Below are 19,452 nucleotides of genomic sequence, written 5' to 3'. Positions count from 1 at the left end.
AAAGGGAAATCAGTCCTTCAATAAATGAGTTTGCTACAGTTTTAGAGAAGTTAATGTTTAGGAGGACTAAAAAGTCTGAAAGTTTGCTAGAGCAACTGATGTAGAAACCTACATCTTGGGATACATACCAACAACTCCAGGTCCCTGAACTTCTTCCACGTCCCCTTTGGCATTTGTTATTCTCCAGTAACGACTGTCCAGCTGACAAGCTTTCTCCGGCAGTGCGTCCTTCGACATTTCAATTCTGGAGAAAGGAAGGGGACAACAGAGACACAGATTCAGCTGCTGTGCTTTTTCTTTTTTTCCTTAAAGGCTACACTGCTAGGAGCCAGGCGCTTTGGCGTAGCAGTTTAGGTCACCGCCTGCTATGCTTCATCCCAAAAGAGGGCTGGTTCAAATCCCAATGGCTCCACTTCTGATCTAACTCCCTGCTAATGCACTTGGGAAAGCAGCAGTTGACAGCCCCAATGCTTGGGCCCTTGCCACCCATGTGACGACTTGAATGGGAGTTCCTGGCTTCTGGCTTCAGCTTGGCCTGACCCTGGCAGTTACAGCCATTTGGGGAGTGAGGAGATGAGAGATTCTCTTTCCCTCTCTCTTTTATAACTTTCCCTTTCAAATGAATATATAAATAAAAATTTTTTTAAAGATTCATTTCAATTTAATTGGAAAGGCAGATTTACAGACAGAAACTTCTGTCCACTGGGTCACTTCCCAAGTGGCTGCAATGGTTGAGCCGATGTAAAGCCAGGAGCCAGGAGATTCTTCCAGGTCTCCCATGCAGGTACAGGGTCCCAAGGCTTTGGGCTGTCCTCTACTGTTTTTCCAGGTCACAAGCAGGGAGCTGAATTGGAAGTGGAGCAGCCTGGACATGAATTGGCGCCCATATGGGTTCCCAGCGCATGCAAGGCGAGGATTCAGCCACTGAGCCATAGCACCAGGCCCAATAAATCTTTTTTTTTTTTTAAAGCTACAGTATATTAAATTTATTATCATGAAAGCAGAATTTCCACAGAAATTAAGACAATCAGGGCTAAACTCTGATGCCATCATTAAGCAACCACTTGGGATGCCTACATCCTGGAAGCCCTGGCTACTCCGATTCTGAGCCAGCATCCTGCTAATGTGCACCTGGGAAGCAGTACGTGATGGGGGCCTGAGTCTCTGCCACCCATCTGGGAGACCCAGGCTGGCTCCTGACTTTGCCCAGCCCAGCTCTTGCGGGATTTGGAAAGTAAACCAGCAAACATAAGATCTCTCTGCTTCTCTCTCTGCTGTGGAGCAAAATGGGAAAAAAAAAAAAACAACCAACCAAACAATTAAATAAATATATAAAGATCATTTAAAACATCATGGTTAAACCACCACCTGAGGTGCCTGCATCCCATACTAAAGGGTTGGTTCAAGTCCAGGGTACTCTGCTTCAAATCTAGTTTCCTGCTTATGCATCCTGGGAAGTGGCAGATGATGGCTCAAGCAAACTGAGGTCCCTGCCATCCACACAGGGCACTGGCAGGCTGTAGCCTGGCACACCCCGTACTGCAGGCATTTGGTGAGTGAACTTACAGATGGAGATCCTTCTCCTTCCCCTTCAAATAAATAAATTATAATAGATAAAACAAAAATAAAAATAAACAAAAAATAATCAATAAAGTAAATCACATTACATATATTCTTTAAAATCAAGTATCCCAAACATTTAAAATACATTCATATAAACATATAAAACATAAAGAAAAATATATTTTAAAATATCCCTTAGATAATTTATCTCTGGTGGTAAGAATTCTATACTTATGAAGTGAGAGAAAGCATTTTTATTTTCTCAAATTCAGTGCCTGATACCATGTCTGACTATATGAAGCACTCAAAAATAGTTTCTATATCTTTCACTGTATATAGGCAGACAAGATGAAATTGAAAATGTGTTGTTTATCTTAGGCAATTTGATAACTTCTATATGCCGAACAGCACTAATAATACAGAGCTTTAACAATGATGACAACAGAGATTCAGTTTTTGTAGTACCTGATACAATATGTCTTAAATAACAGAAACCAATGTTAAGCCAAGATCTTTTAGGAAAAATATATCACAGAAAACTTATCCACCTTCCATCAAACGTCAGCATATGCTGCCTTTCAAAATGCTCAAATGGGGCAATATTGAAACACCCGCAGGGCATGCCCACATTAGCAAATGAGAAGTAATCCCCTTTAAAATGCTCACCTGATTCGGTACGTGAAGAAATAGTGAGGTGGATGCACAGAGCTAAGTTCTGGCAGGAAGGACGTAGACACCGAGACTGTGATATCCCCAGTTGTTGCTACACATTCTGGATCGTGAATATATCTATATCATTAAACAAATAACGATCTTCAAGTCAACGACAACTAGACAAAACATGAGGCTTCAAAATACAAGGCTAAATAATGTACTTTACTGCAGGGTTAAAATTTTGTTTATTTATTTGAGTAAGTTACGGCAGGGGAGAGGGAAGGGGGAAGCAGGGAAGACAGAGATTTTTTTTATTTTTTTCTTTTGTATTTTTAAAGATTTATTTATTTTTATTGGAAAGGCAGATTTACAAAGAGAAGCAGAGACACAGAGAAAGATCTTCCATCCATTGGTTCATTCCCCAAGTGGCTGTAACAGTCAGAGCTGAGCCAATCCAAATCCAGGAGCCAAGAGCCTCTTCCAGGTTTCTTAAGTGGGTGCAGGTTCCCAAGGCTGCACCCATACAGCACATCCAGAAGAGGCTCCTGGCTTCAGCTGAGCTCAGCTCTGGCCATTGCAGCCATTTGGGGAGTGAACCACTGCACGGAACATCTTTGTTGCTCCTTCTCTCTGCAAATCTACCTGTCCAATAAAAATAAATAAATCTTTTTAAAAAAATCTTAAAAATTACTTAAATAATATTGGTCATCTTTTAGATGACTTGTTCAAATTATCTCAGTTTTTAGAGCTAAGACAACTTTTGAGACATCTGGAAACCCAGCTACACGTGCTAAAGAATGGTTCTGGTAGTAAAACTACCTATTATACTTGAGTGTTCCATGTAATGATAATAAAAAGTATTTACCAGAAGTTAATAGTTGCTGACTTGCTATTCATAATAAATCTATTAATTGGAAAATGGATTTTCCCTTTTTCAAAAAGAAACCACTTGCTTATTTCAAAGCTATAACATCAAACCAAAATTAGATTTCTGTCTTAATTCTTCAAGAAAAGAAAACTACTGGCTGTTTATATGTTGGAGTGTTTTGGCTCAAGTAAGAAGAAAAGAGTAACATTTAAGAAACTGAGTGGTTCTGATACTAACTTTCTTGGGAAGCTTCATCTCACGATCTTTGCGCATGTGTGTGAGAGAGAAAGAGAGAGAAAATCATTTCAATTAAACAAATGAACTACCTGAAAATTTGGTCTCTGATGATGGGGAAGCCACCTGATACAACATTGTTGACATAAGAAGTAAACCAGTCTGTGAAAGTAGCACCTATAAACCAGGGACAGGGGAGAAAAAGACAAACATGTTCTGCTAAATGTACACATAAAGCAATTATAATTTTCATGCTTACGATGTGATATCAAAATAAGGAACACTTATAAAGTTCCACTTCATCAGTTCAATTTCTAGTCTCTTTTCTATCCACTTGATTCCTTGGGATTTACCTCTTTCCCTCATTCAACTACTGCTAAGGAATCCAACAACTACCTTCACAGTATTTCTTTACACTTCTTATTACATAATTTATTTTTAAACTTTAAGATATTCTGATTACAAGGGTAGAAATTCTTCTGTGTATAATTTCTAGAATATATATAAAAAGGAAATATCAGCTATGGATGGAAAGAAGCTACCTGAATGGCATCAGTACCCATTCTCAGATGACCAGGGGACATCCTTGGTCCAGGGGCACCGTGACTCACGCACAAAATCCTGGCCAAAGTTCGGCTCAGTGTGGCTGTCGGACACGACACCATGGGGTGCTTCACATGCAGCCAGCCACAGAGCAGTCTAATTGCGCAGCTTTATAGACTCAACTGCACAGCAGTCCTCCAGGTTCTGAAGGACCACCTCAAGCAGAACAGAACCGCTACCAACAGCCCAGTAACCCATGTTAGAGTGTAGGGGTGGGGCTGCCTGAGAGGGGTCGGTGTTGTGTCACAACACATAAAACCACCTCCTGTAATTGCTAGCACCTCATACAGGTGCAGGTTCACACCCTAGATGTTCCACTACTGATCCAGCTCCAGGTTACCGGGGAAGATGATCCAAGTGTTTGGAGTCCTGACACCCACAGGGGAGACCCGGGTGGAGCTCCTGGCCTTGGCTTGGCCCTATGTTAGCTGTTGTGACTATTTGGACAATGAACCAGTGGATGGAAGATCTCTGTCTCTTCCCCTCTCGCTGTAACACTGCCTTCCAAAATAAATACTTTTTTTTAGAAAAAGATTTATTTTTATTGGAAAGTCAGATACACAGAGAGGAGTGATAGAGAGGATAGAAGGAGTGATATTCCATCTGATGACTCACTCCCCAAGTGGCTGCACTAGCTGGATCTGAGGTGATTTGAAAATAGCAGCCAGGATCCTCTTCCGGGTCTTCTGTGCAGGTACAGGATCCCAAGGCTTTGGGTTGTCTTTGATTACTTTTTTAGGCCACAAGCAGGGAACTGGATGGGAAGTGGGGCTACCAGGATTAGAACTGGTGCCCATATGGGATCCTGGCACATGCAAGGCAAGGATTTTAGCCACTAGGTTACTGTGCTGGGCCCCAAAACAAATATTTTTAAAAAGTTTTATTTATTTAATTTGTTTGAAAGGTTGATTTACTGAGGGGAGGAGAACTAGAGATCTTCCATCTGCTAGTTCACTCCCCAAATAGCTGCAACAGCTGGAGTTGAGTGGACCTGAAGCCAGAAGCCAGGAGCTAGGAGCTTCTTCAGGGTCTCCCATGTGGCTTGCAGGGTCCCAAGGACTTTAACCATTTTCCACTGCTTTCCCAGTCCATAAACAGGAAGCTGGGTTGGAAGTAGAGCAGTTGGGACATGAACTAGCACCCATACAGGATGACAGCACTGCAGGTGGAAGATTAGCTAGTTCAGTCACTGTGCTGTCCTCAACTGCTTTCCCAGGCCACAAGCAGGGAGCTGGATGGAAAGTGGGGCTGCCGGGATTAGAACCGGCGTTTATACGGGATCCTGGCGTGTTCAAGGTGAGGACTTTAGCCACTAGGCCACAGCGCCGGACCCCCTCAAATACATTTTTAAGACCCAAGAAATCATTTTATCTAACCCTGCCAAGGCAACCACAAGCAGGACTTGAAATTCAGTAAAGAAATAACAGGCTAATTTTCTGTTGATAATTTTGGGCAGAAAACAGATTCCTCCCCCTGATCTAGTGACTGGGCCAATGACTGGAAGAATACAGAGTGTGGTCTTGACTCAATAACAACATTTAGATGAATTAGGGTGACCTGCTGTACATATCAGATTTGAGTAGTTACTACTAATGCATTTCAGTGCCCAATGCACGGTAATACATTGATCAATGTAGTCTTTATAATTTGTCTTCAGTGAACCCAGCTTCTGCACTCTGCCACACTGAATGTCAGATGCTAAATTAATAGTGCTTACAACTAATCTGTTTGGGGAATAATAGAAGATATCACTTGATTGCTATCAGGGTAAAAAGCTTTACAGTTTTTAAAGCATCAATTGAGAGAAGGTGGAGCGGATACTGGCCTAACATTTAAAAATGTCTGCGTCCCTTACCGGGGTAGCTGCGTTCAACACCTGTCTCTAGTTCCACACTCCAGCTTCCTGCTAACACAGAGCCTGGGAGGCAGCAGTGACAGTCTGAGTCACTGGGTTCCTGCCATGACTAAGCTCTCAGCTCCCCACGCCACCTCTGGCTTCAGCTGTAACCACACGCCTGCAGCTGTGGCATCTGAGGAGGGAACTGGTGAAGTGGAGCTCTGTCTCTCTCCAAAAACCAAACATAGAAAAAAATGGAGGGAAGGTATAAAATCTAAGAGTTGGCTTTTTTTCAGTGTCTATTCATGCTGCATTTGGCCTATTACTTATTAAACACTACTAAATACAAAGACTACTCATCATCTTTGAGGAAGATATTAAGGAGCTTTGTATTGAAATAATGTCACTAAAATTCATAAGAGGCACAACTATATTTTTAGCACTAATAATTTCTCTAAAGAAAATTTTATTTGATTAAAAATCATTTTCTGTACATTATGGAGTAAAATGTTACACAAATAAAAATTAATTTCTAATATTTGCATAAATTGGTACAATGTATTTTAATATACCTTAGTTTATTACAATATACATCAAAACATCCTTAAGATAAAAATAGGTAATGTTACAATAATTAATATTACTATTTATATTAGTTACTAATATTAATAATAGATAAGCTAAATTAATAGTAGTAACAATAATAATATTAGTGCTTTCTATTTGGCTAATATTAGTAAATCAGCACCAGGAGGCATTGTCCCACATCTTACCCCAAATTCCAAGAGAGTAAAGCTTAGCCTTAGCATCTTCTACTCCCAAATCAAAGGAGGGCTCCCACTGAAACTGTTAAATACATCTTGACAATAGGATGCTGAACTCTCTACCATTGTCTATGCCTACACTGTCGTGACACACTTAAGCAGAATGATGGACTTATGGCTGTTGCTGAAGGACTATACATCATCATAATAAATGGGAAACAAGTTCAGTGCAGCGGAGAGGAGGATAATTGAGGAGGCTGGAAGGGGAAAAATCCCTGAGCCTATGGAACTGTATCATGAGGAAATTAAAAAAAAGGGTAGGTGGTTGGCGTGATAGCCTAGTGGCTAAAGTCTTTGCCTTGCATGCGCCAGAATCCCATGTGGGTGACAGTTCATATCTTGGCTGTTCCACTTCCCATCCAGCTCTCTGCCTATGGTCGGGGAAAGCAGTCGAGGATGGCCAAAGCCTTGGGACCCTGCACCCATATGGGAGATCCAGAAAAAGCTCCTGGCTTCGGATCAGTGCAGCTCTGGCCGATGTGGCCACTTGGGGAGAGAACCAACACACATAAGATCTCTCTGTCGCTCCTTGTCTCTGCAAATTTTGCTTTCTCATAATAAATAAATCTTAAAAAAAAAAGATACAATTTCTATATTGTTGGGCAGGCTTAAAAAAAATGAGGCCATGATTTGCAGAATCTTTGCTAGTCCTGGGGCTCTGTCAAGGCAGCTTTAAGGAACCCGCTTTCTCACCTTTCCTCTCACCATCAACCTCCTACCTTAGGTCCTCTCAGTGTCCTTTAGGCCCTTGCTTTGTCTCTTGCTCTTGGAGTAACCCTACTGCCACAGAGCATGGTCAGACCTTGGCCCTGTGCTGTGGTGGTGGTGGTGGTGGCTGGGTTCCTAAACTGAGCGGCATTCCTGGGTTAGAGGTCCCAAGAGCATGGCACATACAAGTGCCAGAAAAGGCACAGGGCATCAACACAGCCTCTAAAGGTGCTTACCTGAAAAAACGTGTGTCAGGCTGAGTGTGAGTTGAGAGCTCAATTTAAAGGTTTTTTTTTGTTTTGTTTTAATTCAGTAGGTAAGGGTGAGGGTCTTCCTGAAGTACATTACAATCCTAGATGTGCCATCTTCTGGGGGCTAATACTGTCAAGTCTAACCACAGAACCACTGGAGAGTGCATAATCTGGGAGTGAGAGAGACCTGGGAGGGAAATAGTGGGTTTCTCCCTCTTGGGTTACCACTCCCATGGGAGGGCACAAAAAACTAGGACATGGGCTGGGTGGCTAGACAGAGGCACTCAACATCCGTGAGGGCTGGAGAGTTGAGCTGGTTAGATGGAACTAAGCTTCAATACCCTTCGACATGTACGAGAGCCAAATGGGATGTGGGGCAGACTGGACCAGTCTGCTATACATACTGGCAAACCAGGGTAGGGGGCGGGCCTGGTGGGGTTACTGTGTGTTGCTCCGACTAGGCTGCAGCTCCCACTGGTTTATGTGAGGGCCGAGTGTGTGCTGGGCAGAACCAGGCTGGACTGCAACACCCATTGGTTCCAGTGGAAATCAGGACTGAAAACAGAACCAACCCAGCAATTCCAACCACCAGCTGATCAGGGCAATGGACTGTGCCGGGCCCTATACTTGCAAATACATACAAGAATCTGGTCTGGGAACACCTCAGTTTCTTTTGGGGATCTCCCCAATCGAAATGGTGGACTCAGAACCCTAACCAAGAAAAGACGGAAGACAGAACAAGTCAATCTACCACCTCAGCTATATGTTGGCAGCGAAATACTGGACAAATGGAGACTCTATGATGGACTATGTCAATCAGTGGATTCTTCAACGACCTCATCATGTTTGGAGTGGCGAGATTGGCAGCAATGCATAACTGGTGAACTATCAAAACCACTTGAGCAAGGATCTCAGAGCATGCCCCACATCTGGGACCTGGGATGGGTGGGAGACTGGGTGGGTCTTCTCCCTCAATATTCCCTTTATCTCAGATACATGAAGGAAACAATATGGAAATAATAGTCTTACCCACTTTCCTGTAGCCCTTGTACCTTTTTACCCTAATTAACAATGTAAAGATTGTCAAAAATATAATAAAAATATTACTAAAAAAAAAAAAAACAAAAAAAAAAACCCCACCTAGGTGTGCCATCTTATGGAGCAGATGCCCCAATCAATGTTCTTGTTAGAAAAGTCACATGTAGATGCCCCACTCTGCAAGGGCCCTTAAATTTAACACATGGGGAGGTCAAAATACGAGTCAACAATGCCCTCCATAAGCAGAATGGACAGTCAGGAAGCTTCTATTAGGTGTGCAGAGTCTAAGCAATACAAAACTAGATGAACAACGGTGTACAAATGAAAGGTTTTTATAAACCTATGATACCGGGCTCGGCAGCGTGGCCTAGTGGCTAAGGTCCTCGCCTTGATCCCATGTGGCTGCTGGTTCTAATCCCGGCAGCTCCACTTCCTCTCTATCTCTCCTCCTCTCAGTATATCTGACTTTGTAATGAAAATAAAATAAATCTTAAAAAAAAACCCAAAAAACAAAAAACCTATGATACCCCCTTTAAAGGCAATAAAACTTTAGTCTCTGAAGACTATCGCTCCCAAGAGGTCTCTGATGTGATTTCATATTACCTACCATAATATTAGCAGCAAAAGAGGAAAAGGAGAAAAATGCTTTATGTATTGCCATATCCAATTAAGGGAAATGCAAGTCACAAATCTGTGTTAAGATCATGACAATTCCGTGCATTTCACTAGTCTACAGAGGAGTCCTAAAAACACACGGCTTCATTCAAACAGACAAAATTCAAGCAAAACACAAGAACTGTCCTGAGAGCCCAGCTGTCATACTTCATGCACCAGCAAGCCTTATAAATCAGGTATAAAATCTGCCAGAGGCTCAAAAAGTTTTCCAACTAAAAAGATTTTTTTTTTTAACCTGAAGGAAGTGAAAATCAAAAAATTTTTTTCTCCTACCTATGATAAACATGTCAATAGCGGCTGGATTCCGAGCCATTTGGTCCTAGGCAAGAAAAGGAACATAATTGATATATTAGGTATTCATTGTTTATTATTCACATCTTCCTTTAGGCAAAGCTGATAAAAAGATCCTCAGGGTAACAATTCTCTAGTATTTTTCATACTTCCAGTTTCTGCTCCAATGATTTCCATAAAAGGGGCGCTTTTACACGAAGAGTTCTTTTAGAGTCTACACACAAGTCCTAAAAAGAGTACCAGGCACTTCTCAATAAACTAATAGCCCTGGCATCCTATTACTGTGACAGTGACCTAAGGACATTGTCCTTCAGGAAATCATTAGAATGAGAATTTATGGAACATGCCACCTTAAGAAATAATTCAGGACCAAATGACCTCAGCAATTCCAAGTCAGTCTTGTCTTTCAGTAAGTGGGGAGACTAAAACATCATCCTACCAACCTTTTAGAGACATCAGGCCAAAAGAAAAAATGAGATAAAAGTCAATGTTTAGGGCTCGGCAGCGTGGCCTAGTGGCTAAGGTCCTCGCCTTGATCCCATGTGGCCGCTGGTTCTAATCCCGGCGGCTCCACTTCCTCTCTCTCTCTCCTCCTCTCAGTATGTCTGACTTTGTAATAAAAATAAAATAAATCTTATATCTGACTTTGTAATAAAAACAAAATAAATCTTTAAAAAAAAGTCAATGTTTAAAAAAATTAAACGCTATGAAAACTGTTTGAATTTTGCAAAGGTTATACAAAGTAACATGTCATGGAAAAATGTGCAAAGTCTCTTCTATTTTACTTCTTTTGCATAAAAAAAATCACACTGAGGCAGAAATGAAGAGGCTGTGCAGTTGAAAAATTACTGAAAACAAAACATAAAAAAGAATATTTTGGGGCCAGCAAGGTGGTGTGTTTGGTCAAGCCACTGCTTATAACGTCAGCGTATGTTAGAACACTGCTTCAGTGTTCTCTGCTTCTGATCCATCTTGCTGTTAATGCAACTGGGAAGATGGGGGGAGACGGTCCAAGAGCTTGGGCCCTGCCACTCATGTGGAAGACCAACAAGGAGTTCCTGACTTCCATTTGTTAGGGCCATCTGAGGAGTTAGCCAATGGATTAAAGATCTCTCTCTCTCTCTCGCTCTCGCTCTCGCTCTCGCTCTCGCTGTGTCTTTCAAGTAAATAAGCAAACAAATCTTCAAAAACTAACAATGAATGCCACTAGTATATTTTCAGTGGTTCTACTAAAACCAGAAGGAAAAACACCCTAAAAACTGACAAGTTAAATCACCTACTGGAAAGCATTAAGAAAGTTTCTATTGAACTCAGAACTTGGATCCAAGTATTCCAAAAGTGAAACTTTTATTAGAGACATACATTACACTTAGTTACTCCAACAAAGAGCTCATTACGTTTGCTTAAATACTTTAACCCATATCTTTGCATTAGTTAACTTCTGTATCTACAGCAGTTCCACTTTAATCCAGCGATATAGTTTTTTTGCCTTTCTATGCCATTATGCTAGAATATTAGTTCTCTAGATAAAACAGCCCTAAAATTAAAATACATCATGCTCTATATTCATTCTATGACCCTGAAAATACCTAACACACATGAATTATTCAATCAACAGAACATATTTTAAAGCTACATTTAAATATACTCCTACTTACTGGGCACTGATAGAAAACTTCATTCTTGTTCCGGCCCTCTGCAGCTTCAACTGCTATGTACTGGCTCAAACCAGTGTGTATGCAGAAAGTTAAAGGCAGGCAGTACTTAAGGCCCTGTCTCTGCTGGAAGCCCCCAGCAGCTGTGTCGACGTCTAGCAGATCTTCAGAGCGATAGTGATTGGACAGTGCCATACTTCCCAACAACCTGAGGAGGACACAGATTCAAAAATGTAACAAGCCCGGCGGCGTGGCCTAGCGGCTAAAGTCCTCGCCTTGAAAGCCCCGGGATCCCATATGGGCGCCGGTTCTAATCCCGGCAGCTCCACTTCCCATCCAGCTCCCTGCTTGTGGCCTGGGAAAGCAGTTGAGGACGGCCCAATGCATTGGGACACTGCACCAGAGTGGGAGACCCGGAAGAGGTTCCAGGTTCCCGGCTTCGGATCGGAGCGCATCGGCCCGTTGCGGCTCACTTGGGGAGTGAATCATTGGACGGAAGATCTTCCTCTCTGTCTCTCCTCTGTATATATCTGGCTGTAATAAAATGAATAAATCTTTAAAAAAAAAAAAATGTAACAAGCTGAAGCTGCAAGCAAAACACTGCCCTTCTACTTGACCAATAACAATTTCACGCTGACAACTTTGCAAGTACTGATAAGCTTGACACCTCTAACCAGGAATTCCCCACAACACTATACTTTTTTTTTCTTTTTCTTTTTTCGTTTCTTTAAGATTTATTTGTTTATTTTTTGTTGGAAAGTAAGATTTACAGAGAGAAGGAGTGATAGAGAGGAAGATCTTCCATCTGCTGTTTCACTCTCCAACTGCTCACAACTGCTGGAGCTGAACCCATCCTCAGCCAGGAGCCAGGAGCTTTTTCCAGGTCTACCACATGGTTTCAGGGTCCCAAAGTTTCAGGTCGTCCTCGACTGCTTTCCCAGGCCACAAGCAGGAAGCTGTATGGGAAGTAGAGCAGCCAGGACACAAAACAGCGCCCATATGGGATCCTGGTGCTTGCAAGGCAAGGACTTTAGCTGCCACACTACTGCGCTGGGCCTGAAAATTGTATTTTTCCAAATAGCTAAATATCAAGCTCTTAAAAAGAAATTCTCTTTATTTTATTGCTTTCAAGAACCTTCTTGCCACAATTTATTGATTTGCCACTGTCCTGCTATATAGCTGATTTAATGTTTAAAGGGCAAATTCTCCCTGAAATCTTCATCTCAAAATGACCTGTAGTTCACCCAAACAGACAGCATAAATATGTCCAAATTTTCACAAACCCGAACTGAGTGTGGTATATTAATCTTACGACCCATTACAAGATGGCAATACAAGTACCAAGGATAACCTGGCGACCCCTGGCGAGATTGCGACCTTGAGCCTCATTGCCTGGGCCACAACTGGATAAAAAGCCTATGTTGGAATTCATGAGCTATCTGCCTCAATGCTTTCAAGAAAGGTCTCTTTTCTTGCTCTTGAAATATGGCTGTGTCTCAGCATCATTTTGACAGGAAGAGCCAGCACTACTCAGGCTTGTCCACTTCCTCCTAGCTGATTCCATTTCAGACCACTGGCCTTTGATTTCTCACTTGTACTGTCATCGTTCCATGACCACCTCGAGGCTTCTCCGGAAGTCAGAACAGAGCCTCACCTGCTTCTCCATGCACAAAGGAACATGGGGTCCCAGCGGGAGCAGCTGCAAACCCTCATGAGCATTTCACAGGCACAGTACCCCTGAAACTGCTTCCTTCCACAACAGCACAAAAGGAGCAGACTCATCTGAGGCATACAGGTTTTTTCTTTTAAAGATTTATTTATTTTTATTGGAAAGGCAGATATACAGAGAGGAGGAGAGACAGAGAGGAAGATCTTCCATCCCATGATTCACTTCCCAAGTGACCGCAACAGCTGGAGCTGTGCCAATTTGAAGCCAGGAGCCAGGAACCTCCTCCAGGTCTCCCACGCGGGTGCAGGGTCCCAAGGCTTTGGGCAGCACCAGCCATTGTGGTCACTTGGGGAGTAGATCATCAGACAGAAGATCTTTCTGCCTCTCCTCCTCTCTGTATATCTGACTTTGCAATAAAAATAAATAAATCTTAAAATATATATATATATACACATTTGGATGCATGTAGTGTTGTAGTGGATCAGGCCTCTGCATGTGGTGCTGGCATCCCACATGGGTGCTGGTTTGAGTCCTGGCTACGCTACTTCCAATTCAGCTCCCTGCTAATGTGCCTGGGAAAGCAGCATAGGATGATCCAGGTCCTTGGGTCCTTGTACCCATGCAGATGACCCAGAGAAATCTCTTTGCTTCTGGCTTCAGGCCAGCCCATCTCCGGCCATTGTAGTCACTTCATGAGTGAACCAGCGAATGGAAGATCTCTCTCTCTCTAAACCTGCCTTTAAAATAAAAACAGATAAATCTTAAAACACACATACAATTACACATATTCATCTTAGGTTCTATAGCCCTGAACCACAAACTTTAACTATAAAGACCTGTTGGGGCCAGCACGATGGCCTAGTAACTGGAGTCCTCGCCTTGAACGTGCCAGGATCCCATATAGGTGCCGGTTCTAATCCCAGTGGCCCCACTTTCCATCCAGTTCCCTGCTTGTGGCCTGGGAAAGCAAGCAGTCGGGGACAGCCCAAAGCCTTGGGACCCTGCACCCACATGGGAAACCTGGAAGAAGCTTCAGGTTCCTGGCTTCAGATTGGCATAGCTGTTGTGGGGAGTGAATCGTCGGACAGATATTATTCCTCTCTGTCTCTCTTCCTCTCTATATATCTAACTTTCCAATAAAAATAAATAAATCTTAAAAAAAAAAGATGTGTTGATAGGAATGATAGTTTCTGAGACATTTACTCTGGAAAAATCTAAGCAAGCTATAGATTTTTGTTTTACAGACTGCTAAGAAGAAGAGGGAATTCCTACACTCCTTTAATCTGTTATGATATAAACATGACATATTTCCTTTCATCCTTGAAGATAACTTGCATTGTTAAATATAAACATAGACCACCTTACCCAGGCACCACTAACTTCTGCCCGTTGTGGATCCGATAGGAACACCGGTAGTCATTGGGAAGCTTGCAGCCAATCTGAGCTTCCACCGCATCCAGATCTTCTTCTCGAGCGCCCTCTGCAGATGCACAGAAAAAAATCATGAAGAAATACTACAGGTTTATACTGAAAACGAAACATAAGCCACCTGCTAACCTATGAAACAAATTCAGAATAAGTGAAGTTTGTCCAAAATGCATGGCTGAAAGATGGGAAGATGAATTGAAAATTAATTTGAAATCCTGAGCAAGCAAATTTCTCTCAACAGGGAAAACAACAGCACTTAGTCAACATGGGAAGGTGGGGGCCAGTGAGATTTATAACAGCTCTTACACATCACAACACAAGCCTTGGAGTAGATCCCACTTCTCTAAATCTACTATATTCATACTGCTTTACTTGTTCAAAAACAACAGCAACAACAACAACAACAAATAGTGGCTAGCACTGTGGCATAGCAAGTTAAGTCAGCAACATGGGCATCTCATATGAGCAGCACTTCGGGTCCTGATGGCTCTGCTTCAGGTCCAGCTCCATGCTAGTGCACGAGGCGAAGCACCAGAAGATGGCCTAAGTGCCTGGGCTCCTGCACCCATGTGGGAGACCCGGACGGAGGTTCAGGTTCTCGGTTCAGCCTAGCCCAGCCCTAGCCTTAGCAGTCACTGGGGGAATCAGCCAGCAAATCAAAGGTCTCTCCATCTCCGTGTCTCTTGTGCACGTGTTCTCCTCCCTCTCCATCTCTCTCAATCTAACTCTTCCAAATAAACATACCCCTCTCAAAAACAAAAGCAAAAAGCCCTCCAGAAGCTCTCTAAGGTGGCACTGCTCAGGAACTGTAGTGCTCTTGATGGGAAATATAGAACATGAGGTATAGATTGATTCATGCTATGAAGAAGCTATTGACGCAGATCCTATTTTACACATCTGTAAATTTGCCATGCATGAGTATTGCAGCTTTTTTTTTTTAGATTTTTTTTAAAATTATTATTGGAAAGCCGGATATACAGAGAGGAGGAGAGACAGAGAGGAAGATCTTCCATCCGATGTTTCACTCCCCAAGTGAGCCGCAACGGGCTGGTATGCGCCGATCCGATGCCGGGAGCCAGGAACCTCTTCTGGGTCTCCCATGCGGGTGCAGGGTCCCAAAGCTTTGGGCCGTCCTCGACTGCTTTCCCAGGCCACAAGCAGGGAGCTGGATGGGAAGTGGAGCTGCCGGGATTAGAACCGGCGCCCATATGGGATCCTGGGGCTTTCAAGGCGAGGATTTATAGCCGCTAGGCCACGCCGCCAGGCCCTATTGCAGCTTTTTTTAAAATAAAGATTTATTCATTTTTATTGGAAAGTCAGATACACAGAGGAGGAGAGACAGAGAAGAAGATCCTCCATCTGATGATCCATTCCCCAAGTGACCAAAATGGCTGGAGCTGTGCCAGTCTGAACCCAGGAGCCAGGAGCCTCCTTCAAGTCTCCCACGCAGGTGCAGCGTCCCAAGGTTTTCTGCTGTCCTCAACTGCTTTCCCAGGCCACAGACAGGGAGCTGAATAGGAAGCAGGGCAGCTGGGATTAGAATTGGAACCCATGTGGAATCCCGGTGTGTGCAAGGCAAGGACTCCAGCCGCTGAGCTACCGCACCATGCCCAAGCATTGTAGCTTTAAAAAGCAGGAAATAATCACAAATACCAAAAGAAAAAAAAAGATCCACCTCCAGCAATGGCTTACCAGGTTGCTGGACCAAACCTCTCACTAAACAATGAGCACAGCAATTTGTTTTAAAGGCTTTTGGAAAATCACCAAGGGGGAGATGAGAGAAGCATTACACAATCACAGGCTGGAGGGTCAAAAAGTTAAGTTCAGAGTCCACAAAGGAGAAAGGGACTTGGTAAAACCTAGGGCCATGTCCTAGGAACAAGGGTAAACTAAAGATTGATTGTTCCTCTCAAAGATTAAAGGTCAGTTTCCTACTCCACCAACCCCTGCTTGAAACAGGGTACATCAGCCATTGACAAGCCACTGGGAAAACTCCAGCCAGTCACAGGGAGAAAATACTACCACAAAACTAAAAAACTGTGTCTAGCAATCAATCAATCAAAAAAATTTCACCAAAACTCTACGCCTATATAGAGAATAGATTTCATTAACAAGAAAGAGAAAAAAACAAACAAACAAAAAACCCAAAAATCAGAATCAAATCCATATTATATCCAGCTACTGAAATTAATAAACTTAAACTTTATTTTTTAAAAATTCATTATTTATTTGAAAGAGTAACTAACACACACAGAGAAACAGCTTCCATCCATTGGTTCACCTCCCAGATGGCTGCAACGACCAGCACTCAGCCAGGCTGAAGCCAGGAGCCAGCAGCTTCACCCAGGTCTCCCACAGGGGCAGCAGGGGTCTAAATGCTTGGGCTATCTTCTGCTGCTCTTTTCTAGGCCATTAGCAATGGAGCTGGTTTGGAAGTAGAGCATCCTGGACTCAAACCAGCACCCATATAGGTTGCTGACATCACAAGCCGTGGCTTTGACCACCATGTCAACGCTGGCCTCTAGTAAACATAAATTTCAAAACCATCACAGTTGAAATACTCAGCAAAATAAATGACAAGAGACTTTTAGGAATAAACTAAAAATCATTAAGCGAGGGGCAGGTATTTGCCTGGTGGTTAGTGGTTAAGACACCCATGCCCATATCAAGGCCCCGGTTCAGCACTTGGCTTCGGCCCGATTGCAGCTTCCTACTAGTACAGACCCTGTGAGTGGCCGTGACACTTGAAGAGACTGGGCCCCTAACGATCACGGGGAAGATGTGGACTGCAGGAATCTGGAAGCGAATCAGCAGACTGGGAGATCACTCTGACTCTCAAAAAATGAATAAAAATATAAAATTAATACAGTTGCTGACCCTTAAAATTTTTAAAATTAATCAAATGGAAATCCTAAGACTAAAAATATATCATAATTAAAATTAAGAATTTACTGGCAAGCAGGCACTTGGCCTAGAGGCCTAAACATCAACTCAGATGCCGACATCAGACTGTCTAGGTTATACAACTCCAAGCGCCTGACTCCAGTTTCCTGTTCATATGGATCCTGGGCAGGCTGCTGGTGATGCTTAAGTAACTGAGCTTCTGCAACACGTGTGGGAGACTCAACTGGGTTCCCATCCCCTGGTTTTTGTTGCTGCACTTCTGAGACCATCTGAGAACTGGACTGGTGGATGGGATGCCTCTCTCTTTCTGAGCCTTTCAAATAAATACATTTTAAAATCATTAAAGAAAGGAATACATTGAAAGCAAACTAGAGGTTGAAAGCTGAAGAAAGAACTAAAAACAACAAAAGGAATGAATAAGGAATAAGATACTTGCATCAGAATCCTAGGAGGGGGGAAACAGAACGGGGTGAAAGTGGTGTTTGAAGAGATAACATCACAGAATTTTCCATAAATGACAAAAACTCCGAATCACAATTCAACAAGCACCATAGCCCTAATGAAGATAATTAACTGATAAAAACCGGAAAACTGATAAAAATCAAAGACTAAGAAAATTCTTAAAAGCAGCCAGAGCAAGGAAAAAAAAGTACATAATTCTCTTCAAGGGAACAACAGTTAAGACAGCGAAATTCTCAACAGAAACAATGGAAGTCAGAGGAGCGATATGTTTAAAGCGGTGACCAGAACTCTGTATGTACTTCAGCTGCAGGCACCTGCCTAGGCTGCCTAGTACCTAAGCAGGTGTTACATTGCTGAGAGAGAAGCAGCCAGTAGCTGGCGAGCATTCTGGGTCTGGTTAATATCACATTAGTGTTAACTATTCCAGTGTGCCAGCGTAATTGCCTATTCTTTCTAAAATTATTCTTATCTTTTACATATGTGGGGAGAGTGTGAACACTGGGCTACAGCCCCACCACCCCGCACCCCAGGCAGGCTGTAGAATGCCTGAAGAATAGGGTCTGGGGACAGACTGGGGTGGGAGCAGCTGAGGGTGTTTGACAAGGGTCTTCCATGGATTGGGCCACTGCATTCGGAGGCAGGCAAGGGAGCCAAGACAGAATGGTTTAGTTGGGGGAAACCAGAGGGCATCTCTAGACTCAGAACCTGGCCATAGGGAAAAATCACAGGATGTGTGGTTTGGCCTTGGAGTATATGTATTGAGACTGGGCCCCCACAGTTGCTGATGCCTATGCAGTAGACACCATGCCCACATGCAGTGGGGGACATGACAGCCAGCTCATCTAAGTTAGCGGGGGACGTTGACTGCCTCATCAGGGGATAAAAAGCAGAACAGCTTGAGCAACTCTCTTGGCCAAGCTTTACAGCAAGTGTCTAAGTCTATGGATGCACACTGAGGTAGCCTTGGTCAGTCAATAGACCTAGGAAAGATTTTTTTCAACCCTGAGTAATGAAATCAAGCTGTTACCACTAAAGTAACACCCTCGGAACACTTTTCCTCACATCTAGGTCTCTAAGGCGTTATCAAATGACTGTCTCTGTCCCCAGGTGCTACTGTAGTTTGACAGTAAGGAGCAGCCCGTTCCCTCTCCTTCCCTTGCAGACACAGAAGAAAAAAAAATGTGAAACATTTGTCCCACCTACTTTCCTCCATACCTGACCCTCCCCACCCTGATCACAGGCCCACATGGGCATGCATCCCTCTCAATTACATATACAATTTTAAAAAGCAAATAAGCAATTTTTAAAAAAGAATTTTGTATCCAGTGACTATACCCTTCAAAAGTGAAGATGAAATAAGTATAATTTTTTAGACAAAGTCTGAAAAAATTCAGTAACAAAAGTATCTTACTAAAACAATTACTAAACATAATTCTAAAAAAGATAACCCCTACTAGAAGTATAAAGAAGCAGGGAGAAACGAAGAGCAACCAGAAATAGATAAATATGAAGGTAAATCTAAAATAATAATAATGCTGCCGGGGATATTAAACATGTTGAAAATTAGAAGTGCAAAAACTATAGTACAAAATGCAAGGCATTGATGGTGACTGGATTCAAAGAATTCTAAGGTTCTTTCATTGTCCTGGAAATGGTCTCCCATCCAACTACTAACCAGGCCCGACCCTGCTTAGCTTCCGAGATCAGACGAGACCAGGTGCGTTCAGGGTGGTATGGCCATAGACCATTGTCCTGGAAATGGTAAAAATACTAATCTATACTAGACCT

The 19,452-nt window shown here is 42.8% G+C and overlaps 1 protein-coding gene across 3 annotated transcripts in view; it reads right to left on the bottom strand.

The window, feature by feature from the left end:
* Window positions 1-19,452, bottom strand: part of FBXO3 (F-box protein 3) — a 44,481-nt gene that overhangs the window by 9,445 nt on the left and 15,584 nt on the right. For all 3 annotated transcript variants that reach the window (XM_004585416.4, XM_012927120.3, XM_058663182.1), the window contains exons 4-9: window positions 14,236-14,350; window positions 11,205-11,409; window positions 9,529-9,574; window positions 3,412-3,496; window positions 2,230-2,352; window positions 129-244 (exon numbers count right to left, since the gene is read on the bottom strand). In XM_004585416.4, the coding sequence (XP_004585473.2) occupies window positions 129-244; window positions 2,230-2,352; window positions 3,412-3,496; window positions 9,529-9,574; window positions 11,205-11,409; window positions 14,236-14,350 (690 nt within the window). The remainder of the gene's footprint in view (window positions 1-128; window positions 245-2,229; window positions 2,353-3,411; window positions 3,497-9,528; window positions 9,575-11,204; window positions 11,410-14,235; window positions 14,351-19,452) is intronic.

The sequence above is a fragment of the Ochotona princeps genome, chromosome 4 (assembly GCF_030435755.1).
Source record: "Ochotona princeps isolate mOchPri1 chromosome 4, mOchPri1.hap1, whole genome shotgun sequence".
NCBI classification, from domain to species: domain Eukaryota; kingdom Metazoa; phylum Chordata; class Mammalia; order Lagomorpha; family Ochotonidae; genus Ochotona; species Ochotona princeps.
Note: the sequence above shows the minus strand (reverse complement) of the source record. Positions and strands in the feature narration are given on the sequence as shown.